Genomic DNA, 27,870 nt, shown 5'->3' with positions numbered 1-27,870 from the left:
GAGTGAGTGGGAGGTCCTGTCCGCTTCCGACCCACCTCCCGCAGCCACTTCCCGGGCAGGGACCCAAAGCCCCAGCACCCCGGGACCCGCAGCGGGGAAACCTCCCCCGGAGCTCCCTCAGCCATCCCGCCCGCCCCACAGCCGCGCAGGCGCCGCGGAGGGATCTCAGGCATCCCCGCGATCCTTCCGCCGGACGACCCGAAAAAAGATAGTCCCTCCCCTCATACCCTCTTCCCACAGCGGGACGCTCTCCCACTCCGCGCGTGGGCGAGGCCCGCAGCGTGTGATGGCGGAGGGCATAGGGTGTGTGTTTGGGTGGGGCTGGGGAGGGGGTGTTGGCGTTGTCCCCCTCCTCCTTCCCGCTGTGGTGCTGAACGCCGCTCGGCGCTGCGCTGCGCCCCGCCCGCGCGGGAGGCGGGAAGGGCGTGAGGGGAGGCGGCCCCGCCGGCCCTTCTTTCCCTGCCCCGCTCCCCCCGCAGAGCGGCTGGCTGCGGGCTGCCTCTCGCTCCCCCCCTCCCCCTTTCCCTTTTAATTTTTATTTTATTTTATTTTAAATCCTTCCCCCCCTCCCCCTTTCCCTTCCTCCCCTCCCCGCACGGCGGCGGTGGCGGCCCGCCTCCCTTTCCCCCACACCTCCCTCACCGATCTTTCCCCCCCCCACCCCCGTTGCCGCGGCCCCCGCCATGGCGACATGAGCCCGCCGGCCCCCGCCGCTACCGCCCCGGTGATGGGGCCCGCAGGGTGCTGAAGCGCCGCGGAGGAGCCCCGCCGCCGCCGCCCCGCTATGGGGTGCTGATGGCCGGGCCCCGCCGGGCACCCCGCCGCCGCGCAGGGGAGGTGAGGCGGGAATGGGGGGTGCGGGGTGGGTACACAGGGAGGGGATGGCGGAGGGGTTGTGTGTGTGGGGGATCGCGCTGTGCATCCCATCGTTGAACGATCAAGGTGCGTGTGCGTTGCGGGAGGGTGTGCGAAGCCTGCCCGCGGTGCGGTGTCTGTGTGTGTGCAAGCGGGTGTGCCCGCTACCCCCCCCCTCGTGTTCTCCCGCACCCCCCGGTGTCCCCTCGGTGTCCCCTGATGAGCAGCATCCCTGCCCCAGGTGTGGTTCTGTGTCACAGCCCGCTTCGCAACGCAGGGAATTGGGTTTTGTTCCCTTGTCTCCGCCAGCACTTTGTTTGCAGAGATGGGCTGCGCTCTCCTCCTGCCTCCCTCCTCCCTCCCTTCTTTCTTTCTCTGCTGTCTCGGCTGCTGTGGGAGAAGTTTCCTTGCAAGAAGAGTGAGGTTGTGTTCTGTAAATCTTGTCTCCACTGGGGTGAACCCAAGGAGGGAGGTTACCGCCGGTTCTTTCATGCAGACTTGCTTCAAAACACGGAAAAACCTGTTCCCTTGTCCTCCCCTTTTGACCCTGTAAGGAAAGGGGAAAAAAAGGCACAATCCCTCATACTTCCCTGCTCTTAAAAGTCAAGCTGTTAAAAGACCGTTTCAAAGCTGAATTTTCAAAAAAACTCTTTTCAGCATCAGCCTTTGTGTGCTCCCAAAATGTCTTTTCCACAGGGTGCTGTGACAACCTGTACGTGGTGCAGCCCCTTGAAAAGCCAGGAGGGCGAGATTGGTTTTTCTATCAATTAACCATTGAAATTGAGCAAAATGAATGTGTTTAAGCTCCCCTTTCTGGGGAGCATCTCTCACCTTTTCCCTGCAGGGGTGGCAGATGGGGCTGTGCCCCCTTTCCCTGGGGCTGCCAGCTGCCTCAGCCCTGAGATCAAGCTGGGGGATATGTGTGTAGAGCCCAGGTCTTGCAAGGTGAGGCTGAGTAGGAGTTCCTCTCTTGAAAGGCAAATCACAGCATCTTTTCCTTGTCTCCAGGGTTTGATTTTGGAGCCCTGCAAATGATTTCAGTGTTGGTTTTTAAGTCGTTTGTCTGGCTCGTAAAGCTGGGGGACAGCTCACTCACATCTGTGCCTGCACAAGCCTTGGCATGGGATGTGGGAAGCTGATCTCTTGGCTTCTCCCCAGCAGGAACTCGACTTTCACATGGTATACATATTTCTCATTATCCTCCAAGCCCTGTGTGGAGCTTGTGCATAGTTTGAGAGGGCATAACTGATCTTTGACTCTTTCACTGTGTCCTTTCTGTATTCTTGGGGTCCTGTGCCTTGTTTGCTCTGGGTCTTCAATTAAAAACACTGAGGTGGCTTCTATCATGGCATGGGAAAGCTTTCCCTCATCAGGACCCTCTCCACAAAAGGTCCTGCTGGGTGGATGTGTGCTTGGGCCAGGCTTTCACTTTTGGGGTGTCACAGGGCTGCAGTGGGTGTTGATGAGACACCACGGTGAACAAAACAGCACATCCCTGGGTTGTTTCTGCTCCACTCTCACTAACAGGAACCTTTCCTGGGTGCAGGTTGGGACACTGGCATGCCTCAGCACAGCCAGAGGTTTGCCAGGTGTGGGATACCCTGAGCAGTCACAGGACCAGGGTGCCACACACCCTGTCCCCTGCCAGCTCTCCCCTCCTGGGGCTGGTGAGGAGCAGAGCCTGGGGCCAGCTGGGGCTCATTCAGGCTGGCTGTGCAGCCTTCCCTCCTGCACTCCTCTGCACAGCCAGCTGGTAAAAGGAGCTTGTCTTGGTTCAGGTGTAGTCTGAGGGAAGTGACTGTAGTTCCATGGTCCCACGTCCCTACATCCTCAAGGCCTCATGGAGACTTCACCTGAGGGAGCAGACAAGCCATGTCTTGGGACTGATGTTTTCCAGACACCAGGATCCAGAGCTACCTGGCTGCCACCCTATATTACACTTAGACACAATTGGCATTTACTTTCTAAAAAGTGTTATTTCCCTATTTTCAGATTATTTGTTACTGATCTCACTAATTTAATGTTTATGTCCAAACATAAGGCTGTTCAGTGCCCCTACCCTTGCTTGTGTCATTGCCCTGGGATGAGCTTCTCGAGTCAGCAGTTCAGCTTTTTACACTTCTGAGCATTTCCCCTGCCTCTTCCATTTTCCCCTTACAGCTTTCCTGTGCTCACCTGCTTCTTGGTGTACCTGAGGCAGGCAGCAGAACTGAGGAGGTGAGCAGCACTGGTGTGGTGGAGCTTGCCTTCCCCCAGGGCCTGTGGGAAAGATGCTTTCCTTGCACACCCGCAGCAGTGTGCTGGCTAAGGCAGTAATTAATCTTGACCTCACACTGAACTGGCTCTTTGGGAGCACCTATATAATGGGTTTTAATCTTTCTGCTTTCACGTGGCACCTTTTAGGAAATCAGATTTGGTGCAGCTGTCACACTGATGTAAATTAAGCATCTAAAAAGTGGGTGACAGAGTGGATAGACAGACAATCTGCAGTTTCTTTCACATTGCTCTCTAGTCTGCCAGAGAGAGGTTTCAAAAGCATCTTCAGAAAAACTTGGTCACTACATTTTAATTGCCAAGTAATTACCCTTAGGACTCTTGCCCAAGCAGGCAGCAAAACATAGGTAAGGGAGAAGAGGCAAATCTCCAACACTGAGCAAAAGGGGTGTAAAACCTGAAAGCCCTCCCCTCAGGATGTAAAATGGGTGTTTAGAGCTAACCTGCTCAGGAACAAATTGTGGCTGCTTTCCTTCACTCCCATAGCTTTCAGTGGGGATAGAGAAGGTACAAATCCAAGTACTCAGCACCAGGACACTCCCATGAGCAGTCAGGAAATGCAGGTTCTCAAGGATGTGGATTTCAAGAGGAATTCTGCTTCAGTGAAGAAGAGACAGCAGTTATTTTGGGGATTCAGCACACTACCAGCTGTTCAGTGGTTTTGAAATGCCACAAAAGCCAGGTGAAGTGGTGAAGGTAGAAAACAAACCTTGGGTGTCTCCCATCTCAGTATTAAGCATATGTCATGCAAAATTTTTGCTTCCTGTGTGCTTACTAACTGCAAGTATTATCAGCACCACTTTAGGAACCAGTGTTTGCACTTCCTATGCAGTGAGCTCCCCTGAAAGCTCACTCATATAACATGTTCCTGCAGATACTCCATTTTGCTCAACGGCCCAGACATCCAAGCATTTTCTTTACCAGGATGATGGGAGGTGCTGGATGAACCCATTTGCCAGAGGCTTTTCTGTCTTTTTGGTGGTATTATGCTGCATCCAGCAAGATTCTGTTTCTTGGCTGAGGTAGCTCTTACCTATAGTGGTCTGAGACAAGAATTTGGCTCCCTTAAACTTCCATCTTCACCTTCCTAACCATTTTGGCTGGAAATCTTGGGGTTTAAATGCTCCTGAGAGCCTGCCTGCTTTAAGGATTCAACTGCTGTAAGAACATGGCCATCAAATGCAGCTTCATCTCCATTTCTGAGAGCTCTGCAAATGTGTCTGCACTTGCACTGAGGGCACCAGAGGAGGACCTTGCTCACCACACTTTGTGGAAGCAGCAGAAAGGGAACTCTGGCTGCTATCACATACTGCCTCACGCTTACATTCTCTTTATCAGTACCTCCCCTCCCCCAAAAGGTTTCCTTCCTGAGGTTGATTTTATTTCAGGCTTAGGACTGTTGTGTTTCAGTCATCCTAAATCTAGGAATATCAGGGCTGTTGCATTCGTAGTGGTTGGGCAGGAGGCAGAAATGCCCAGGGAAGAACCAGGGCTGTGCCATCCTGGTTTTGCAGACAATTGGAATTCATTCCTTTGCTGTATTGTCTCAACAAGAGGCTAATTAGTCAACGAGCTCAAACTCCTGGAGAATAATTAAGCTTTATAACTACGGGTTCTTCTTTGGTTGATGGGAAAGAGGAGACAGTACCCTCAGAGCCTAAGAATGCTGCTCTGCAGCTCCAGTGCTGTACCTCATAATTGATCTATTGTTTCAACAGCAGATAATTCCTCATTTCCTCATAATTATCTTTTTAGTGCCTCACACTGTATCCTGATATTAGCTGCAATCACTGATAATTTACCCTGAAGCCACTCAGAATCTGCAAAGCAAAATACTGGCAAAATACTTTTATACTTCCAGAGAAAATTCTCTTTTGTTGCCATCAAGAGGAATCAAGCCATTGTAGTTACTTTCTTTTTTTTTTTTTTTGGATGTGGGTGTTGAACTGAGTATGAATTTGTTCAGTTTTGTTGCTGTTCATTAATATAAATGACTGACTACTACCAAAAGAACAAAAAGAATTACTGCTGAATCCTCTTTCTCTGTTTCTGCCCATAGAGGCATTGTATTTATTTGGTTTCAGGGGATTATATTACTCAAAAAGTGGTGCATGATGCTTTAGATGCTGAATGCCTGTTGGCCCTTGCCTGTGGAGTTAGCTTTTACGAGCTTGCAAGCCTCTATTTTACAAAATTACTGCTCACTCTCCTACTTTGTGAGCTTGATTTTCCTCAGAGTGACTTCCTTCAGGTTGCTGTTGATTTATAACGAGTTAGATGGGTGATGGGAGGAGTGAATCATGTGTTGCTTTGAGGAGGCTACCAGCGAGACATTACATAATGCCAGGCTTGCTTTGCTCTTTTTGTCAAAGCCTTCCTGTTCTGCTTTCAGTATTTGCTGCCTGAAGAAGCCACGGGCAGCTCTGGGGATCATACAGCTGAGCTCTTTTCAGCCTAAAGCCCATCAGATCACAGAATGGTTGAGGCTGGAAAGGACCTCCCCAAAGGTCATCTTGTCCAGCCTCCCCAGGTCAAGCAGAACCACCTAAAACCAGTTGCCCCATCTCATGTCCAGGTGTCCTCTCACTATTTCCAAGAATGGAGGCTCCACAACCTCTCTGGTCCACCTCTGGCACCCTAACAATAAAAAAACTGTTCTGATGTTGAGAGGGGACCTCCTGTGTTTCAGTTTGTACCTGTTGCCTCTGGTCCTGTCACTGGCCACCACTGGCATGACCCTGGCTCTGTCTTTGCACCCTCCCCTCAGGTGTTTATGCACATTATTAGCAAGTTCCTCCACACACAAACCCCAGCTCTCTCAGCCTTTCCTCATGAGAGAGATGCTCCAGTCCCTTCACTGTATTACTGGTTCTTTACTGGATTCTCTCCAGTATGTCCATGTCTCCCTTGTCCTGGGGAGCCCTGAGCTGGACACAGCACTGAGGTGTAGGCTCACTAGAGTTGAGTAGAGGGGAAGGTCCCCCTCCCTCAGTCTGACTGTGCTCCTCCTGATGCAGCCCAGGGTACCAGTAGCTGTCTGGACTACAAGGCCACCCTTCTGGATCATGGTCAGCTGGGGACTCCACCAGGATGCCCTGGGGGGGCCTTTTCTGCACAGCTGCTTCCCAGCCAGCCAGCCCCCCAGGGTGCCCTGGTGCCTGGGGTTGTTCCTCCCCAGGTGCAGGACTTTGCACTTACCCTGCAGGAGGTTCTCTCAGCCCATTTCTCCAGCCTCTCAGGTCCCTCAGAATAGCAGCACAGCTCCTGCCATACCAGCCACTCCTCCCCATTTGCTGGGTCCTGCAGAGGGAATGCTCTGCCCACTCTCCCACATCATTCATGGAGACATTAAACAGGACCAGACCCAGTGGTGACCCCCAGATCTGCCCCTGGTTACCACGTTCAGCTCAGTGTTGTACCATTGAGCAGCACTCTCCAGGTGCACTCACTCAGCCAATTTTCAGTCCCCCTCAGTGCTCCTCCAACCCCTGGTGTGCCCAGATTGTCCCTTGTCTTCCTTTTGTCACCTCCATGCTTATAGAAGCCCCTCTGGACTTTGACATCACGTGCCAGATAGAGCTGGGCTTTGGCTTTCCTCACTTCATCCCTCGCTGCTCATAACCCTTCCAGGTCACCCAAGGAACCCACAATTACAATCACTCACCCCTTCTTCCTGGAGGTTTTGTACCATTTAGGGTCAGGTCACCCACAGATGGGGACATCTGGCTCCTCCTTAACTTCAGGGGTGGTAAATATATTTGTAGCTGTGAGCCCTTAGGTGGGGCAGGAACCTCTTGGTGTCACAAAAGCCACCATTTTCCACCTTTCTCCTTCTCCAGAGGTTTCACTTAGCTTGATAGGGAAGGGAGGCACTGCCTGCTTCTCTCTTGCAGATGGGGGCTGAGTCTCTCCTAGCTCCTGAGCTCCAGAGGAGATCCTGTCTCCTTCCTATGGAGCTTCTCTGGTGCTGCACAGCTTCCTGCAGCTCCTCCAGGGCAATATCCACCCTGCAGACAGAGGACCATCTCTCCCAGACTCAGAGAAAGGCCCTGGGCACTCCTTGCAGCATGGGGAGTGCACCATCCAAAACCCCACCAACATCCAAGTTGCCTCACAGTGTGCCACCAACATACCTGAGATTGTTCATGCTGGAACAGATGGAGCCAGTTCCTCCCTCACAGCAGCCTTTTCCAGAAGCTTCTGCATTTGTTGGGGTGCTCTTATATAGACCTCACCCAAGTGCTGGCTCATAGGGTGCTTGACCCTCCCTAACTAGGGGCAGCTGCTCATGCTCATTAGAAGCTGCTAGAACCTCCCTCAGCCCCACAGCCTTGTGGTCTCCCCTTACCTAGCAACAGCAGCACCCTCAAATTCCACCAGGTGTTCCCTGGTGATCCTGGACCTCATCCCCAAAAGATCCAGAAGGTCCCCAAGCAGAACCCAGAGCCTGGTGTGCAAACCTTGGTACCTCACATCTTTACTTGGTGTGACAGCCCAATAAATGCTCACAGTCCTGACCTGGCACTGACATCTGTGTAGTAAACAATAAATAGCAGGAACCCTTCCTACCCAAGCCTGCCTCAGGTGATAGCCTGAGTCCCTTGGCTGATTTTAATAAACCTTGGGAGGAGGTTACATCTTCAGGAGGCATCTTGCATCACAGCAGCAGCAGATGATGAGCCCACAGCATTGAGAGGGTCTGAAGTGTGAGCTTTTCTTTTGCAAGTGTTCATGAAATTGCATAGGGGGGTTTTGTCTGCAAGGGGTTTGTTTTTGCTTAATCTAATCTGTGCAAGCAAACAGCCTCCATCACTTAATAGCTTTCCCTTTGATATTTAGGTTCAAATAAACCAAAAATCTCAAGGCAGAACTCATTAAAGTGTATTGAGTTTCATCTCCTCTTCTGCATCAAACGCACACGTTTTGCAGCTGGAGCTGCTCTCCTAGGGCTGGATTCCAAATTTACCTTTTATCCACACTTTCCTTGGTATGTTGCCACACACACACACACACACACACACTGCCTCAGAAGGAAAAGGAAACATCTTGCTTGCATCACTCCCGAGCTGTGGCACAAAACATTTCAGCTGTTGCTGACCAAAAGGCCGTTCTGGGCAGATGGATTCATCTTGGCAGTTGCTGAGACAAAAAAGAAACACAAACCCATGGCATCAGCAAAGGGGGTAGGGCAGGGCTGGGGCTGGAAACCTGCCTGGCTCACCAGGAGGGGAGAATGGTGGCATTGTCTGAAAGTTCAGTCAGGAGTTTATCTTCTACCTTGTTTTTTAAAAGTCCTCATTCTGGAAAAATACCATTTAAGTGTCCCTTCAATAGCAAAACCAGGGGTCTGGCATGAGGCTTGGGGAAGGAAGGACAGCAAAGGTTTCTTGGAACCAGTCTGGCTTTTATTAGCTTTATCCGTGCCTCCCTCCCTCCTGCTTAGAAATATCACCATCTAGGCTTTTTTTTTTTTTCCCCCCTGAATTATTCCTCCTGTTTTCTCGATGATTTTTTTTTACTGCCCTTAGGGAATAGTGTGAAGAGCTGGAGATGTTTTCTGCTGCATTGCTCTACAAATCCAGAAGTGTTTGTGATGCTGTGACGAATTCCCTCTGAGCTTTCCTTTCTGAACAGGAGATGGTAGGGAGAAGCCTGCAGTGCTGCTGGGCATGATGTAGCCCTCTCCTAAGCTGCTGGGTTTTTCTGGGATTTTTTTCTGGGATTTCTGTTTCAAAACAGACTTCCAAATGCCTCCCTTCCCTCCCATCAAAACATTGCTCTGCCTTCTCTACTTGCAGTTGCACACCCAATGTTTTTTTTTCACTGGCAGGTTCCTTTGAAATGTTTAGGAAAAAAAAATAATCCTTGGGTTTGGAAAACCAGCACTAAAATGAGGTCAACTTTATTTGCAGTCCCAGGAAGAAATCTGGTTGGAGGAAAAGAAGTGGCGAGTGTGTGATGTACATGAGCCTGCCTGAGCCATGCTGCCAAAATATCTGACAGGCTTTGCCTTTGTAGCAGGTTGTGGGAGTTAGCTCTGGGTGAGTCAGACAAATGGCAAGGGCCCTTTTCACTTCCCAGCCTGAATAAAATTACCTCTTTCCCAATTTAGGCTCTTGCCTGCCTTCTGCACCACTCAGACAATGTGCAGTATCATCCTGTACCTGTGGCATATTTATGTTTTCTCAGGGGGGAACACAGTCCTGGTCTGATTCAGTATTCAGTCCAGAGCAGACAGTTCATTGCTTCAAATACACTCACTCATTTACAGGTTGAAATTTGAAACTCCCAAACATCATTTTCCCAGTCATTTAACTTGAGAAAGATGATTGTCTATTGTCTCACAGCTCTGTCAAGCTGTTTCCACTGACCAGGCTGCACATGAGTTACTTGCTACAACTCAAACCCAGTTTATTTTAACCCATCCTGGTCCTCTGCTTATCACTGTCCCGTGGGGTTGTACTTTGGCAAGTTGAAAAGACAGTGAGGCATTGATTTCCAGTGGTGAGGCATTCATGGGAAACCTTACTCTACTCTACAGAAACATTGTCCTCTTACAACTGTTTATGTGGCACAAAACCAATGTAAAATTGTAAAAGTCATTTATACTGCTGCTTTTTGCTTAGCTGTAAGCAGCACTGGAGGCATTTACCTCTCTGCCTTCTATTTCCAGTCTGCTCTCCTGACACGGGGTGAGGGAAGAGTTAAGCTGGGAGAAAGCCCCAGATACTAAAATTAACCTCCATCCCACACACCCCCACCCACAGCTTTGAGATTTCTAATCACAACTTGCAGTGAGGAGCTTCTCTTCTAGCAGTGCAAACCCTCTTTTATCATCTGAAATCACAGATGGCTGGCTGGAGCTCAGAGAGGTATATTCAGCCTCCTTCCTCTCTTCCTTCACCTTCCTTCTTCTCCTCTTCTCTGCTTCACCTTCCTCCCCTGCCCAGAAAAGTCTGTTCTCATGTCCTAAGTCTTTATTATTATTATTATTATTATTATTATTATTATTATTATTATTCACTACAGCTGAAGCAGATTCAGCTGCTGGTTGTGGAAAACACAAGGTCTGCAGAAATGTGTGTGGTGGTTGAGCTCTGTTGGAATTACCCTTTTGTCCAGAATTTCCACTTGCATTTATGTACAAAAGAAAGGGTTTTTAGACTGCCTCTAGTCCTAGAAGTCAATTGTTAGTTAATGATCCATATTTTAAAAAGAAAAACCAAAAAACCACCCCAACCCTCAACCAAACTGTATTTTTATTATTGCCCTGAATGATCAAGTGTTTTGCATCCTACAGGAATGCACAAACCCTCCAACTAAAAAGTGTTCCTGACTAGGTAGCTGTCTGCCCCAGTTCCTGCAGACACAAAACTGATTTTGAAATCTGTAGCCTGCAGCACTTTGCAGTTTAAAACACTTCTCTAGGGAAACTGGAAGTACCTCTCTTAGTAAAGTCAGCTGTAAAATCCAATCAAAAGGAGAGATCTTTATGAGGTGGGTTACACTATATGGACCAGCCCAGGGTATTTGTAATGGATAAGCAGGTGATTTTTAATGCCTCTTACAAACTCACAGCACAGTTTTGACTCTCTGGTTGCAGGGCAGGCTCCAGCCTGCAGCTTGTGACCTTGCTCACAGGAGATGTCAGAACAAAGCCAGTGCCTTGGCTCAGCTCACTGCTCCATTACTGACTTCCCAGCTGTTCCCTAAGAAGTTCCACTGTTGACCTTCCAGTGAAGATTGAGGAAGTTTGAACAGTGGTATAAAAGCCTCCCATAATGAGCACTGAGCAGTATCTGTGCTGCTGGTGGGAGCCTCAACCTTGCTTTTCTCTGCTCAGGTTTTACCTCCTGGCTCTGAGCAGAGAGAATCAGAGAAGCACAGAACTCATTGGGTTGGAAGGGACCTTAAAGCTCATCCAGTCCCAACCCCCTGCATGGGCAGGGACACCTCCCACCAGCCCAGGTTGCTCCAAGCCCCATCCAACCTGGACTTCAGCATTTCCAGGGAAGAGAAAGTGTTCCCTCCATGGTCTTCACCCCACCTTCACGTGCTGGGTTTTGGGAAGCTATGCTGGCTGTGCCTCTCTCATCCTCTCCAGGCAGTGTTTTGTCAAGCCCTGCATACACTCAGAGCATGCAGGCATGGGTTTTTTTTAATTTTATTTTATATTTTCTTTATCTGATTAAGAGCTATGCAAATTTAGATGCAAACTCATTTCAGCCCTGGGGGTGCCTGGCGAGGTGCCTGGGCTGCTCTGACTGCTGGAAAAGTCTGCACACAACTGTTGCTCCAAGGGAAACTTTCAAGCATGTCATTCCTCTTATTTTTTTTTCCTTATAAAGGTTATTGTGCATCAGCCCTCACTGAGTTGCCTCCCTGGTTCCAAAAGGAAAGGTTCTTTTTCCCTTTTCTCTCCCCTTGGCAACTCACGAGGAGTTGTCATCACTTCTCGACTAAAAACAGCCCTTGCAGGGCTCTTGGTATTCAGGGGTGCTCCAGGGACACCCCTGAGCTCTCTGCTGGCCCAGGGCACCACAGGAACAACCTAAAAAGCAGTTGGGGTAACTGGGAGATCTTTTCTGTGCCCAGAAGCCTCTGAAACCCACTTGTGTTGTAAATAAGGTGGGAATGTTCATGAGAATGTTCATCAGGCACAACAGAAAAAAAACCCAAACAAAGACACTTGAGGACACTCACTTGGGCCTGAAATTTTTCATGTTTTCTCTGGTGATTTGAGGGGTGGCTAATTACTTTCTCTTTCCTGTAAAACCCAGGAAGGATCATCAATATTTCAGATTAGGAGATGTGGTTGGGCTAAATATAGCTCCTGCTTTTTTCCTGACCAGCATGCAGCTCACTGGCACCAGGCTCTCAGTGCTCAGCCATGGTGGCTGCAGGCTTGGCCAAGCTTTGGGGCTGGTCCTGTCCTCCCTGGTTTGCTCCATGCCTGGATTTCACCTTGTGCAACACCTTTAGTCTACTCCAGGTGTTGTTGGGAGACTGTAGCTGGTGCCCTGTTGGATGTTACCTTAGTATGTAGCAACTGCCAACCTGCAAGCTCAGTAAGTAAATAGAGTAAATAAATTAAAATCACCCATTTTTTGCTAAGCAGAGACCTGGAGAAACCCCTTTCCTGGGACTCCTGAGTGGCAGGGTGGGAAGGCTTTGCTCCCTGGTGTGGATGCATGAACACGAGCATCATGTCCATGGTTGTGTGGATGCTCTCCATGGCAGAGGGGACCAAATATTTCCCCTGCAGCTGCAGTTGGAACTGCTTTTTTTTTTTGGGGGGGGGTTTCCATCAGTGCAGGAGTGCAGCCCCCATCACTGCCATCCATCACTGCCATCCTCATTCCCAGGGCTTTACTCCTCCTTTGGAAGTGCTGATGGCTCTGGGGATGGGGGGTAATCCCAGCCCATCCCAAAGTGTGGAAACCTGTGGTGTCTGATGGGAGGATAATGAGATTCTAATGAAGCCCCCGGGGGGGATGAGCTGGAAATGTGCATCCCTCTTCCCTCTCCAACTTCCCTGGATCCAAGGTGTTCCCTCCAGCTGGAAAACATGTGTACAGCCCACACCACCTTGGCTCCTGCTGGGAGACTTGTGTAGGGGTATGGCAGGCCAGCACAGCCTCTCTTTTGTTCAAGGAGAAGCCATTGTTGTATATAAATCTATTATAAAAGGGGTTTCTGGTGAGGGCTGGGAAGCTTGGCATTTATTTGCCACTTTAAACCTGCCTGGCTACAAGTGGGACTCGAGTGTGGGTTTATGCCTCCTGCAGGTTCTAGGTGAACCCTGCCCATTAAAAACTCCTGCAAAGTGATAAAGAAAATATTTGTTTTACAGTTTCCCTTCACTCTGTGGAAGCACTCTGAGTCTTCCCCTGTTCAGAGCTGCTGTTGTTATTATTTGTAATAAACTGATTGTTTTCACTGGGAATTTAGTTTATTTTCTCTTGACTCAAGATGTTGCCTTATTTCCTCTAAATACAGCATCAAGTGTTGAATTAACAAGCTGCTCTTTAGAGAATAGCCTGGTTAAAGTTTGGCCAGCATCCACCTGTTGAGGATTTCACAAGAGCTGGGCAGGAGGAATTGAAAGTTTAAATCCCTTCCCTATGGATTTACCCTGCTGGGCTGGATGGGTTTGCATCAGTGATAGAATCATAGCCAGAAACTTGCAGGCAGAGGAGTGGTAGCAGCACCACAACAATGGGAATAACCTTTGCAATCAAACCATCTTCTTCAGTTGAAGCAGGTGGTGGAAACTTGCTGTCTTTAGAACAAATAAAAATAAATCTTATCTCTGCTTTGGTTTTCATCTCCAATTTACAAGTTCCTTAACACATTGTTCCTGTGGAGGCTGTGCTGAGGCCAGGACAAGCCCCCTCTTTCTGCTTGGTGTATAACAAGGTGTTCTGCTTCCCACTTGCTTTATATCATCACTTCTGCCAGTGGAACCAGGTGGCCCTGAATGATGTAGGGCTTGCAGAAATGTTCTCTGTCATTTAACCCTGCTCGTGGTCATTCCCTGGTCTGCAAAGGCTGTCACCCTGTTTGCTGCTTCCCCCCTCCTTAAAAAACCTTTTCCTGTGTAATGTTTGAGATGTGCCCTCAGGTTTTGTGGATGTTTTCAGAGTCATCAGACCTGAGAGGAACCTTTCTGAACTTCCTGGTGCATTTGCATTGCCCATGGAAGAGGTCACAGCTTCTGTGAGAAGCCACAAACCCTGCTGGCTGAGAGGGAAAACATTGATCTTTGTGTCAGGCTTCAGCTTGTAAATAATTTAAATTCTCAAACAAGCCTTCCTCAATTTTCCACAGAACTTCCTCTTGTTGCTGAGAGGGCTGGGGTCAGGCTGGCACCACCCAGGCTTCAAGGCTGGGATTTGTGAAAACCTTCGGAGTGTCAGTCTTAACTTGCCTTGAAGCCCCAGGTATTAATTCCAACAAGATTCAGGCCAGGGCAACCAGCAGCCTGAAATCCCTTTCTTGTTTGCCATAGAGCTCCTCCCTCTTCTCAAGTATTTTTCATAAATCACCTCTGCTTTTCAGTGCTGCTTGCCTGGTTGCCTAAAACCCCATGCAGGTGTGGGAGACCTGTGGACACTTTTGCCCCAGTTTCATCTGCATCTGAGCTGAGGGGTTTGGGTTTCCTTGGGTAGGTTTGCCAAGTTTGCCTGTGCCATTTCTTGCAGCTTTAGTCCCCTTTCTGCTTTCTTTTGCTCACTTACCTGGACAGGTGTGGCTCTGGAGTTGACCAGGCTGTCTTTGGTTTTGCAGGTAGCTGTATCCAGCTGGGTGGCAGGTGGATCCAAGGGTTACCATGAAGTTTTCAGGACCCCTGGAGAGCCAGAGGTTGTCTCTCCTTCTGGAGATGGCAATCTCTAGGGAAGCTCAAATGTGGAAAGCACATGTGCCGAAAATTCAGCCCAATCAGGTAAAGTCTCTCTCTCTCCTCCACCTCCTTCACCTTAGTAAAGACACAGTCTGTCCTCTGGTGTGTTTTGGTGTGAACTGCTGGAACTGGTGCAGAAGTTGCCTTCTGCCTGAGAGCTGGGAAATCAGCCTCTGCACTAGGAGGTGACTTCTTACCCAAGGGACGTGCCTGCCATCAGGGGTAGGGGACACACTGTGCAGCACATGCTGTGAGATCCCTGCTGCTGCTTCTGCAAGCACCTACATACACTGCCTTCATTAAATTCACTTTATAAAGATATAAAACTAATATATAATTTAATAACTAATGCCCATTCCTAACAGGCACCAGCTCTGCTGCTGTTCTTACACACATCTTCATTTTCTTGGGCTGAGCTCCCAGGTAGCAGCACTGAAATGGTTGCTGTCCCCATGAAGTGATGTGTTCTTGCAGGAACCATGGTTACCCCACCTCCTGGGACGCCAGGGTCACAGCAGCAGCCAGACTCTGCCCCTCTTCCCATTCCAAGCCAGCTTCCTCCCTAGTGCAACTCAGCCTCATTCTGCAGGGTGGGCTCCAGCTGGGGCAGCTGAAGCCAGGTGAGGATCTGACTTCAGGAAGAACCCCACTGACTGTAAAAATGACTGTTTCTGGAGAGGGTACAGGCTCATGTCAGGGAGAGCAGACCCAGGTGCTGACCTGTCCCATTGAGTTCTCATAGGAATGGACCAAAAAAAAAAAAAAAATCCATGGTGGAAGGGACTGCAGGGTCTGTAGTTCAACCTCCTGCTCAAGTGTTGCAGCAGAGGGTGGACCAGGTCACTCACAGCCTTACCCAGCTTGAGCTGACTTGTGCTCCTTGTCTGTCTCACCATGTGTGATCCCATCACACACATTATCCCATCCTCCTGCCTGTGAACTCCCCACAGGTTTGTTTCAAACACAACATGAAACACAAGGAGAGTTGTCACAGAGTTTCTGGTCCTTTGTTGCTGGCTTGGGCAGAAGTCACCACACTGATGTGCTCAGATCCAGCCTTGCTGGGCTTGATTCCTTGTGAAGAGTTCCTTGCAAGGATGTCAGGTGTTGTCAGAGGTAACCAGGGTGGTGGTTGTGTGTTCTGTCTGGCAAACAAGAAGCTGCTGTTACTGTGCCAGTAGTTTCCAAGGGGCTCAGTAATAGTTATGTTTAGGTTTCCACAGAAGTGACCTGGTTGTCAGAGGTGTTGAAGCTGTGGCTGTCTTTGGGTTACATGCAGTGTAAGCCCCTGGTTTCTGGTAAACCAGCCTGTTATTCCATGCTGAGTTAGTGATTATAATGTAGGGAGATAAGATTATAGTATAACAGGAGAGGGGAGGGACTGGGAGAGTGTAAACAAACCAGATTCTTGTGTGAAGATTGCACAGGGACCAGGTATTTGCATTTTTGCCTTGGCACCTTTGGCTGTTGGCTCGAAAGCCAGCATCCTGGCAGTCCCTCCTCCCCTGTCACCCTTGGGAGATGAGGTTCCCCAGCTGTGCCATGTTGGGTTACAGCACCTCACCCAGTGAATACTCAGAGAAGTTAACAGGACTTGGTGTGGAAGGTCAGAGTAGGATCAAGCATGGAACCAGCCTGGTGGCCAAAGCCAGTGTGAAGTTTGTGCTTGCTGGCAGAGCCCCAGGTCTGGCCTGGAGAAACACCAAGTTTGTCATGTTAGTGGGTAGTTATGTCATGATGATGAACAATCTGTTACACTTTCCTCCCCTGCACTTCAGCAATACCACTGAGACCATGTTTGGGAAGGTTTCCTGGCTCCCTGTGCTTGTCACCTCTGGCTTTCTACTGGAATTTCCACCTGTAAAACTGTGCTGTGTAAAAGGTTAGAAAGAATAACCTTTTCCTTGGTATTTTCCTACATGTCAGTTCAGATATTGAATCCCAGACTGGTTTGGGTTGGAAGGGACCTTAAAGCTCATCCAGTGCCAACCCCCTGCATGGGCAGGGACACCTCCCACCAGCCCAGGTTGCTCCAAGCCCCATCCAACCTGGGCTTGGACACTGCCAGGGATGGGGCAGCCACAGCTTCCTTGGGCAACCTGGGCCAGGGGCTCAGCACCCTCAAATTAAAGAATTTCTTCCTAATGTCCAACCTAAATCTCCTTTCTTCAAGTTTGAAACCAGCTCCCTTTGTCCCTAACCTTGACTTCCATTAGCTAGAATGCCCTAGTATTAAATGTTTCCTAGCAGTAAATAATCATTACATTGGGTTGGCAGCTCTGAGTGCACCCATGTGGGATGTCCCCAGGCCAGATGGGACCAAACAAGCACCCCCAGCACAGCTGCCTGCCCAGGGCTGCATCTGCACTTAGGGCTTCCTCTCTGTCCCTGCACCTGGGGACCCCTGACTCTGCAAACTGTCCCCTGTCCTTCCCCTTGTGCAGTGCTCATGTTGGCAGTCACAGCCATGCAGTGTGAATTACTCTGGTTTTCTGTAATTCCTGGAGAAGGTCACATTCCCTAGCATCTACTCCTCTGGAAAAGGGCTGCTTTGGAAAAACCTCCCTGGTCTTGGAAGTGTTGTGTGTTTCCCATGACAGTCAGGAAATCTGCATCCCTCTGTGTATCAGATCTGGCACCCTGCAGCCTGGGTAACTTTCCATTCCTGGCTCCCCAGGTGGACTGCCTGCAGAAAGGGTTTTAATGAAGTCACCTGGTTTGCAAATGAGGAAATGTGCATGTGTCTACAAAAAAAAAAACAACTCCAAACATCACTTAATAATAGATTTGAGGTAGGCTGTAATTGTTATTCAGGAGTGAACTTTCAGTTTTGACTCTCTCAGACACATTTCTGGTTCTGATGTTTAAAAGCAGAACAAATTCAGCTTTCAAATACGTTCCAGAGTTGAGGTCTTGGAAAGGAAGAAAGTATTTACAGAAACAGGAAGCCTTTGCATTTTTAGCACAAGACACATCTGTTTGGCCCTGATAATATATGTAACCTTCCTGTTTTGTTTTTACTTTTTGTCTGAAAGCTCCTGTGTCCTACTAGCATGTCTGTCCCTTTGAGTTTCCCTCCAGTGGCTCCAGGTGTTTGCAATATACCAAAGCCAGATGTGCCAGGGACTTTGCAGCCTGAAGAAAACGGGTGGGCTCAGCCTGGAACCCTCCTGGTGCTTCAGAGTGAGCTTGTCCATCACCTCTCTTTCCCTCTCTTGGGTTGCACTGCATGCAGGTGACACTCAGAAGTGTTCATGTGATTAAGGCTTGAGAAATCAAGCAGTAAAGCCTGGTCAAAGGTTGAGTTTTGCACATTACCAAGTTAATTTGCAGCTGAGAGGTGGTGGGTTTTACACTCTTACTGTCTCCTGCAGTTTCTTTCTGTACAACACCAGTTTCCAGTACATGATCTTGGTGATCACAAAGCAGTGTTTGCTGTTCTAGAAGACACAAATGTAGAAGTTGCTTTTGAGATAGATTCTAAATGAAGTAGTGAGCTTAACTGCAGTAATTTATAGCTCTGTAGAACTATGTGAGCTCCAAACAATTGCCCTGCCATCCTCAGGGTGGGTGCTGAGGTCTGTGTTCTGGCACAGTGGATTTGTGGCCACACACACACACACACAGACCTGGGGAACAGCTGTGGGAAAACACCTCCACACCAAAGAGGAACTTCTGCTTTCTGGCCCAAAGGGACTTTTTTCCTTTTTTTCTTCCACTTTCTGCCATTTTTGCTTTTAATTTTGTATAACTAAGGAACAGTGACCTCACAGCTTAATTAATTATACAGGGCTGCATTTCTTATTTGTGTTACAGCTTTGAGGGTGAGGAATAAAGGTGGATGGATGGATACACCTGTGTGAGAAGCTCCTTGCTCTGCTTGGAGGTAGCAGCAGGATTTATGTGTGCAGTGGGATTGGTCTCATTCCTTCTGCCTGTCCCCTGAAACAGCCCCAAAAATCCCTTCTGTAACATTGGTACTGTTGCAGAATAGAGCTGGAGATTCCCCTCCTTTCCCTTGCTTCCCCAGACAGTTCTCAAGGAGCCAGATTTTATTCTGGAGCCTTTCTCCTGCTCTGCCTCTAGCTGGGAGTTCCCTTTGGAAGTTGTTCCTTCCCAGGGAAAGCAGGCAGTGCCTTGTGTGGGGCTGCTTTGTGTTTGTTTGATTTTCTGTCTTGCTTAGATACACGGTTGCTTTTTAGAGGTTTAAAGACCCTTTCTTTTCCCCATGGAAGGGGCAGTTGTTTCTCTTTATGTTACCATTTAAAGCTGACTCCTGCGAGTGTGCCTTTTGTGCTCCCACTGCTCAGGAAGGCTGAGAAGACACAAGGACAGATCCTGGGAAAGCTGCAGACCCAGAGGCAGGAGGGAAAGCTGCTCTCCCCCTTCCCACCTGGGCTGTTTTTAGGAGAGAGCCCAAGGCACAAGGAAACCAACCCCAGGACAGACACTGCCAGGGAGCCCCAGCCTGTCCCGTGCTGGCAAAGGGCCAGGGAGGTGCCTGAGGAGCCAGATTTTTCCAGCCAGGTTTATTTTGTGATGGGGTGGTTGCTTTCAGCAGACACACGTGGGGCTTACCTGCCAGATCCAGGTACTGCATTGCCAAAACAATCTTTTAAGCTGCTGGAAACCTTTTTTGTTTTTTTTTTAAAGCCTGTAGCATTGTTCATGGTTATAAGCTCTGTCTCCTTCCACTTCAAACCAGGACCAATGAAATTCCAGTGAGGAATTCCATGTGAATGATCACTCCTCCCTGTTCTGCCTCTTGGAGGTTCAGCAGCTCAGGGCTCGTGTTGTGCAGGACAGGAGTGAGTGCTCTAGAAGGATAATATTTAACAGAGCACTGCCTGTTTTTCTCCTCAGGTAGACCCAGGTCCATTTCCCACTGTCCCAAACATGTTTTCAGCAGAACATTTCATAAACTCCTTAGTGCTGGGTGGTGTGTTCAGTGTGCTCCCAGTAACTCACTGCAGCCAGGGGGTGTCCTGCCCCTCCTGGGCTCAGATTTCCCCCTTAAACAGCAATAGTGATTTTAGAAAGAGTCATGATTTCCTTGGAAGTGAGGAAACAGATTTTTCTCCTCTCCTGAAAATAAAAAGAAAAAAAGGTAGGTGCTTTTTAAAAAGCCACAGTGTAGAGGTCCCAGCTGCAGGCAGTGGTGAAGGGTGTGGGGCTGTAATTCCAGTCCTGCCCACAGCTCTCTGCCTTCACACTCAGCTCCAAGGCAGGAGTCAAAAGTCCCAATAACAAAGCACATTCCTACCTGCACACAAGAGCTGCTTTGGGTGAATTCTGAAGGATTTATTCTGCATCACTGCTGGGCATTTTCATTTTCTAAAATTCTGCTCCATGTCCCCCTCCCACCCCATGGGAAGGGCAGCTACAGCCCAGCCCAGCACTGATGTTTGCTTTTCCACAGCATTTCATCCCCTTTCTGTTAAACCATCCCAGCAGCAGCCCAGAGAGCCCAACCACTCTGAGAGGAGCAGATGAAATCAGTTTGGTTGCATCGTCTCACTTCTGGACACCTCCTTGCTAATCCCCTGTGGAATAGTCCCCCCACTTGGCTGAATTGCAAGGCTCTAGAAAAGCTGTAAATATTTCTGAAGCAAGTCAGAGGGAAAGATGTCAATGGCTGATCTGTGTGTGGCTGAAATCCAGCTGCTGCCCAAACAGATCAATGCTGCTGGGGACTTGGGCCAAAAAAATCTGAAAAGAACCAACAAAACCTAAACCCAGACTTCTTTAGGTGACATTGTACCTGCTTTACCCCCAGCTCACAGTTAAATATACTGCTAAAGGTCTTTTGGAAGCTGTTTCTGATTTTCTTTTTTTAACATATACTGAGCTAAAAATATCCCTGTAATTTGAAGGTAAAAGAAACCTTTCCTCTCCAACCACCAGCTTGGGCCCTCCCCTCTTGTGTCTGCCAGGAGCTCTGCATCCCCCTGGCTGCTGCAGCACAGCTGCTTTTGTTCAGGCTGAGCATTTCTGTGTCTGCCTGCTCCTAAGGTTACAACATGAATAGATCTCTGAGAGCTGAACTGGAGGATGCTGTCAGTACCTGAGGAACCACAAGGCTTCCTTCCTCTTTTCCCCACAAACAGTGAAATTCCTGAGTCACATTTGAAGGTGCTGTAAGGAAAGTTGTCTTTTCCAGGGCAGATTTCTGGGGATGGGGTAAATAACTGCAAGGACTGAGTGGAGACACAGACTGGCTCCAGTTCTTCCCCTTTCCAAAGGAGCTTTGGTTTCCCTGCTGAAGAGCTCCTGTGGAGGTAAAACCTTTGGTTTTTCTGACTGGCTGAGCCTGTGTGTAAGAATAGTTTGTTTTTCTCTCCAACAGGATGTAGCCATTTCTCCAAGGCAGAGGGATGAGGTCATTCAGTGGCTGGCCAAGCTCAAATACCAGTTCCACCTTTATCCAGAAACGCTGGCCCTGGCCATCAGCCTTTTGGACAGGTTTTTAGCAGCAGTAAAGGTAAATATTTGCAGAATAGATTTCTGAAATAGATTTCTGCCACCCACACTCAGCTGTTCCTGTGTGCAGTCTGAGGTTTGGGGGGCTGTACAGCAACACTTCCTTCCCCCCCTCTGCTCTCACCCCTCCTCCTCTCTCTTGCATGCAAAGGGTGGTACCTGCACTACTCCAGGAGGGACTTTGGGAATTAGATCTCCATAGGAATTTTTCACCCAGTGGAAGTAGCCAGAGAACACCCAGTTCTCAGGGCACTGCCCCAGAGCTTACACCTGCTAAAAATGTTTTTTCCCTTTCTCCTTTTTCCTGCCCATTTCATTTCCTTCATGTAACACAGTGTGAATGTATCCTGACCCTTCCTCTTCACTCTTAACCTGGTCTGAACACTGAATGTGCCACAGCACAGCATCTGTCCCCTTAAACAATCACAAAATTCCCTTAAACAATCATAAGAAAGTGGCTGCAGAGAGGTTATGCTTTAGATAAAAGTGTGTCTGGTTTAAATTATATCCTCTCATGAAGCTGAAGGAGCTGCCTGCTGCCCTGGAGTCAGACCAGTCAGGGAAGTCCCTGCTCACCTCTTCATTTCTCTGATGTTTTAACTGCATCTGATCTCATTTGTGCCACCTGGAAGGGGTGGGAGCACCCACTGGAGGAAACAAATAAATGTCTGAGGGCTGGTTTGGGTGTGCAAGTGCAGGGAAATAGGGGAGGAAAGAGGTGTTGGGGTAAGAAGATAGAGCCAGAGCTGCTTGCTTTTGGGGGGGTTGGTGCATTACAACTTGGTAGCTGACAGAGTAAGAGCTTCAGAGTGATGTGAGTGAAGCCAGGCAGATGTGAGGGAAAGGTGGGCAGGCAAAGAGAGAAAGAAAAAAAAAAAAAAAAAGACAAGAAAAAGACAAGCTAGAAATCAGCCTTTGGGTTACCTGGAGCTGGGGTCTGGCACTCCTCTGTCCCTGTAAATCCCAGGGAAGGTGACAGGCACTGTGCTTTGTACCCCTGCAAAGGACTGAGCCATGGGCCAGCCTGAAACCCCTGGCCTTGACCTGTGAGGTCAGGCTCTGGGCAGCCCTTATCTCTGAGAATATTTGCTCAGTGCCATTCAGTGCTCAGCAGGGCTGCAGCCTCCTCTGCAGGGGCCCTGAGCTCATCCCCAGGCAAGCAGCAGAGCTGGGGAGGTGGAAGCTGAAGGCACTGACTGCCTGGGCACCTGCAGCTCCATGGGACTGGGGCTGGCAGGATTCAAGTGACATCACCCATGTCCCTGCCCTGCCAGTTTAATAAATACTGAGCATCTCTGCATTCCAAGCCGTGGAGGTTTTTATTTCTTAAGGAGAAATAAGCTGATTTGATGAACTGCTGAGATGGGAAACAGATTTAAATCCCTCAGCAGCTCATGCCCTCCAGGACAGCTTTTCTTTTGGTAATTTGCAGCAGCCAAGGAGTCTGCAAAGAAATTATGAGGACGTGAGTAAGGCGTCCAACTGAGTGCTTCAGGCAGTGGGCAGGAATGTGGAAAGGTGTTTTGTCTGGGTGAGCACTGTGCAGACAGCTCAGGGCTTTGTGTTTCCTCTCCCATAAAGCCCTCATTCCTCAGCTGCAGCTTAACTCCTCTTGGTTTTTTTTTTAACAAAAAAAATCTCAGACAGTAGCAGCTGTTAAGAGGAACTTCCCTTCACCATGAACACACTGAAACTGCTGGGTCTCGCAGTCCCCAAGGGAGCAGCTCCTCCAGGAGAGCAGGCTGGGACACTGGGTTCTGACACCCTCTAGCAATAGTTGTCTCTCCCAGCTCAGTCTCTGGCTTTGTGCTGATGGTGGAAGTGAAGTCCTTGGTCTGACAGTCAGAGGTGGCAGCTGAGCACAAACTCCAGCAGGTGCCAAGATGCCCCCAGCCAAGGCCCTTAAAAGGATTTTCAGATGCACAGGAATAATCACCCATCCCCTCCAAATTTCACTTACCTTGCCTAAAGCAACTGACTGCAGAAGGGATCAGCAGTCCCTTGATAATCCCTGGGCACCACAGGATGGAATTACACAGTGGTGATTTTTATGGGCATTTTATACTTGCCTAGGCAAGGAAAGTGTTTTTAAATACCATTTTTTTCCTTCCCATGCTGTGTCTGACTCCCAGCACCACTAACAGTAGAGCTCTGCTGAAGCAGCTGGAGTGGCAGCAGAGTTTTTTTGCCAGGTGACAATCAAACCCTTCTGATTTCCTCCTTCCTTTTGCACCACCTAAATGTGAGCTCTTTCCAGCCCAGCAGCTGGCAGTGACCCCCTGGGGCTGGCAGATTGCTCTCTGCCCAATGTCACAGAGCATGGATTATTTGCTTGGCAAGGCTGGAGGGTCAGCCTGCTGAGCCAGAACACATTGCATGGGCAGTTGAGAGCCTGGGGCTCCTGATGCCCAACCAGAAAAGGATTATGGATCATTTTTTGTATCACATTCATGCAGAAACTTCTCTGCTCTTCTGTGCCCTAGGCTCGTCCAAAGTACTTGAACTGTATTGCAATCAGCTGCTTCTTCCTTGCTGCAAAGACCATTGAGGAAGATGAGGTAATTTTGGTTTTTATTCCCTACTCCCTTGGCATTGTCTGATTCTGCACCCTCCCAGCCCTGCCCCTGACACTCAGCAGCACAGGGCTGGAGCCTTTTGGTGGGATTTCTGTCACGATTGGTTCTCTCCTTTCTTCCTTGCATTGATTCCTGCAGAGGATTCCAGTCCTGAAGGTGTTGGCTCGGGACAGCTTTTGTGGTTGTTCTCCAGCTGAAATTCGCAGAATGGAGAAGATTATCCTGGATAAACTGAACTGGGATCTTCACATGGCTACACCACTGGATTTCCTTCATATTGTAAGTCAGGGGCTATTTACATGCTGAGATCTGTTGGTGTAAATAAGGCACCCAGACAAAATCTCTGCCTGTCGGGGAGCAGAGACCTCAAGATGTGTTTCATAATTCTTCCATGCAAGTTGTTTCTGAAAGAAAAAGCCATGCCAGAGATGCAGAGGAGACTTGGGACACTTTGAGGGCAATTTCCAAAACATGGGTCTGCCATCTGCCCTGATTTTGAGGCATGTTAAACCACATGCTGAGACTCACAGCACCCAAAAACCTTGCCCCCAAGTCCTGATTGCCAGTGGTTTGCTCAAAGCTAAATGCCAGGCAGCACAAAGCCAGGCAGTACAACCCTGGAGAAAAAAGGACCCATGCTGGGCAAGAGGTTTGCTGCAGAAAGGCATGGCTGGAGAGCTGGATTCATGGATAGGGGGAGGCAAAGGGAAGGAAGGTGTCTGGAGGCTCTCTGCTGGATTTCATCCTCTCTGCTTGCTTGAGGAGGAGTTTTCATGTGGGGCACCTGAACTGCCACCTGTGCTGCTGAGAAAGGTGGGAAGGGACAGCATTTTGCAGAGCCCTGGGCAGATGATGTGCAAGATGCCAGCTCCCACCAGAAAGGCTGCCCCAAAGCTCCTGGGAGGTTCAATACTTTGGGGTTTCTCTCCATCCACGTTGTGGAAATTGCCTCCAAGGTTAAGCTGGAGGATCCTGGTGCATCCCAGAGGTGCTGCATGCTGATCTTGAGGTCTGCCCTGGCTTTGCCTGGGGGGGTTTGCCTGTCAGTGACCCCAGCTGCCTCATGTGCTTGTTTCCCCCCCCAGTTCCACGCAGTTGCAGTGTCCAGCAGGCCCCAGCTCCTGACCATCCTGCCCAAGCTGAGCCCCTCTCAGCACGTGGCAGTGCTCAGCAAGCAGCTGCTGCACTGCATGGCCTGTTACCAGCTCCTGCAGTTCAAGGGCTCCATGCTGGCCTTGGCCATCATCAGCCTGGAGCTGGAGAAGCTGCTCCCCGACTGGCTGGCTCTCATCATCGAGCTGCTCCAGAAGGCACAGGTGAGGAGGAGCTGCTGCTCCTGGGGAGGGACCTGGGGATGCAGGAGGTTGGAATCTTGCTCTGCATCACAGGGATCTGAGCCACCTCTGGGCCTTTGGGATCCTTCCCTGTTGGTTTCTGCCTGCAGTTTGGCTTTTGCCAGGCTGGTTGTGCTTCAGCCCCAAGGGACAGCTTGGTGGGACAGTGCTGTGAAGTCTCAAGTCTTGACAGTAGCTGGCACAGGGAGGAGCTTTGTGTCCTGATGGAAGAGGGCTCTGGGCATCAGGGAGGAAATAACGCACTGGGGAGAAAATCCTCTTCAGCTGCTCAGGCATTTGTTCTAAGCACACAGGGAGGCTGGAAGTGCTGGAAAGCTGCTAAAATATGCAGTGAAAATACTTCATATCTGAAGTTTCCTTCTCCATCCCCACTATTCCCATGAGGTGTAAGAAGCAGGGATCCACATCACTTGAAGTTCACAGAGTCCCAGAGTGCCAGGGTGGAAGGGACCTCAAGGATCCCCTGCTCCAACCCTTCTGATATTATTGTTTCTCTGAGATCTCTCAGCACCCCAGAGAGCTGAGACTTCAAACTTCCCAAAGTGGGGGAATCCCCCCCTTCCCCTGGGAGACCATCCCAAGGTCTGACTGTCCTCAGGGGGAAAAATTTCCCTCTTGTGTCCCATGGGAATCTCCCCAGGAGCACCTTGTACCCATTGCCCCTTGTCCTGCCCAGGTGACTCCTTGTGAACAGGGAGTCTCCAGCTGATTTGTAGCCCCCTTTAAGTTCAGGAACATCACAATAAGGTCTCCCCTGAGCCTTCTCTTCTCAAGGCTGAACAGACCCAGTTTTCTCATCCGAGTTGCGTCAGGGGTCTTTGCTCTCTATCACTTCCTTTGTCCTGCCTCCAGCTCCTCTGTGAGCAGGGAGGTGCTGGGGTTGTGGGAGTGTTCAGAGCCCCTCTCCTGGGTGCCAGTCACCCCCCAATGTCCTTCTCTTTGCTTCTCTCCCCTCTCCAGATGGACAGCTCGCAGCTGATCCACTGCCGGGAGCTGGTGGCACATCACCTTTCCACTCAGCAGTCTTCTCTGCCTCCCAACTCTGTATATGTCTACAGTCCCCTCCAGCACACCCTGGTGACCTGTAACAGAGGAGTGTTCAAATCCCAGCCCTCCTCTGTCCCAGGGCCGGGGTTCTCCAAGGACAACAGCGGGCCAGAAGCGTCAGTCTCAGGTACAGCCGGGCTCTACCAGCGCCTGCCAGCTCCCGGGAGCTGCAAGCAACCCTCAGCCAAGAGGAAAGTGGAAGAGATGGAAGTGGACGAGTTCTACGATGGCATCAAACGTCTCTACAACGAGGACACAGCTCCTGAGGTGGTGGCTCTGGAGCCCGTGGGCTCCGTTTGCAGCGCTGACGTCTCCAGGCAGGAGGGCAGCGTCTCCCCTTGTCCGCCCTTACAGCCCGTGTCTGTCATGTAGCCCTGAGCTCCAGGAGCCAGGCAGAACCTGGCAGCTGGGGGAGGGGGAGGAGGGGCCATACCTTGTCAGGCTGAACTGAAGGGAGCCAAAAAAAAAACCAGAAAAGGAAAAAAAAACAAAAACAAAAAACACCCCACAGAAAAAAAAAATCCCAACCCTCTTTTCAGTTTTTTTTCCTCGTGAGGCTAATGATAGTTCCACTATTTAAGCACTTAAAAAACACAAAAAAGTATAAAAATTTTAAAAAGACCCAAAAACCAACCAAAAAAAAAAGTAGCAAGAAATTGTTCCTTTCTAGTGTTGTCAGTTCCACTGTTTATCTGCTCCTGTGTATTGTAACCCATTCCTCACGTCCCAGAGCTCACATCAGTTGTGCAGAGCTGTTCCAGGTTTCCCAGCCAACTAACACCTCTCAGATCCCATTTCCATCTGCTCCTTGCTCTCTTTCTGCTTGCTCCTCTTTTTAATTCTCTGCAAGTCTCGTGCATGATGTTCTGTACTACCTGACTTTCAGTGCCAGCTCTTTTTCCTTTCTAAAGAAAAAAAAAAGACCTTTTTTGTTTTGTTAGCACTTTGGTGTTTAAATGTGATAATATTTAAAAACTGGATTTAAAGGTTAGTCAAGAAAAAAAAAACAACAAAATGCTTGCAACCTGCTCCACACTTAAGTAAAATAAGCATAGGAGTGTGAACATACCTGAGGAGAACAGCAGGGCAGAGCCAGGGTGCTCTGTACCTCACAGAGACTCCTCCAAGTTCAGTTTGTGTTTCCCAGCACAGAAAGCAGTTACTGCAGTTTGTATCACTTGAACAAAAACGGTATTTTTTTCCTTGTTTGCACCAAGAAACGTTGCACTCAGTGTGGATTTTCACCAGTTCTTGATCTTCTATGTCAAGTGTAAACCTTGAATTCTGCAGAGTCCTTTTTCCCCTTCCCTGTGTTTAGAAGCTCCCCCCGTGCCCAGCACTGCTTGGTGCTGGGGTGGCTGCACACCCCTGAGGTTTGCAAGGTTCAGCCACCAACCCAACCCAAACACCCCTAACCCTGAAGTTTTCTGTTGCTGTAACTTCTAACCAAGAGTCAGACCTTTAACAACTTGTCTCTTCAGTGTTACACCTCTTTCTCAGAACGACCTCTCCCAATTGTAAGCTCTCTCCACAGCCCTGAGGAAGGTATTGTGTTTGGAGCCATTGTACTGATGAAAGCCTTCTGGTAGCAATAAAGAAAGTTGTCCTGGATTCCAAGTCTTCTTTTCTGCTTTTCAGCTGAGTCCAGGGTGAGTTCCACCCAGGGAAGAAGCAGGGGAGCTGCTCATGCCTTCCCAAGTGCCATCCTTCCCCTTCTTCACAATCCCCCCTGACAAAACTTCCCTTGGGATTCAGCTCTGTCCCAGCTCACATCCTGGAAAGGCCTCCAGGGGCCAGAGGGGTGTGAACCTTCCTTCCCTTCCAGCCCTTCCACATCCCCATGCTGGACCCAGCCCCTGGCTGCCTCTCTCCACCTTTC

At 49.4% G+C, this 27,870-nt stretch overlaps 1 protein-coding gene across 1 annotated transcript; it reads left to right on the top strand.

Moving 5' to 3' along the window:
* Positions 1-445: 445 nt before the first annotated feature.
* CCNI (cyclin I) lies at positions 446-27,602 on the top strand. The gene is made up of 7 exons (XM_008497395.2): positions 446-837; positions 14,419-14,575; positions 20,880-21,014; positions 23,497-23,571; positions 23,728-23,868; positions 24,675-24,905; positions 25,905-27,602. The coding sequence occupies exons 2-7, from the start codon at positions 14,462-14,464 to the stop codon at positions 26,361-26,363; spliced, it is 1,155 nt and encodes a 384-aa protein (XP_008495617.1). The 5' UTR covers positions 446-837; positions 14,419-14,461; the 3' UTR covers positions 26,364-27,602.
* The last annotated feature ends 268 nt before the right edge of the window (positions 27,603-27,870 follow it).

The sequence above is a fragment of the Calypte anna genome, chromosome 4A, assembly GCF_003957555.1.
Source record: "Calypte anna isolate BGI_N300 chromosome 4A, bCalAnn1_v1.p, whole genome shotgun sequence".
Lineage (NCBI taxonomy): Eukaryota > Metazoa > Chordata > Aves > Apodiformes > Trochilidae > Calypte > Calypte anna.
Note: the sequence above shows the minus strand (reverse complement) of the source record. Positions and strands in the feature narration are given on the sequence as shown.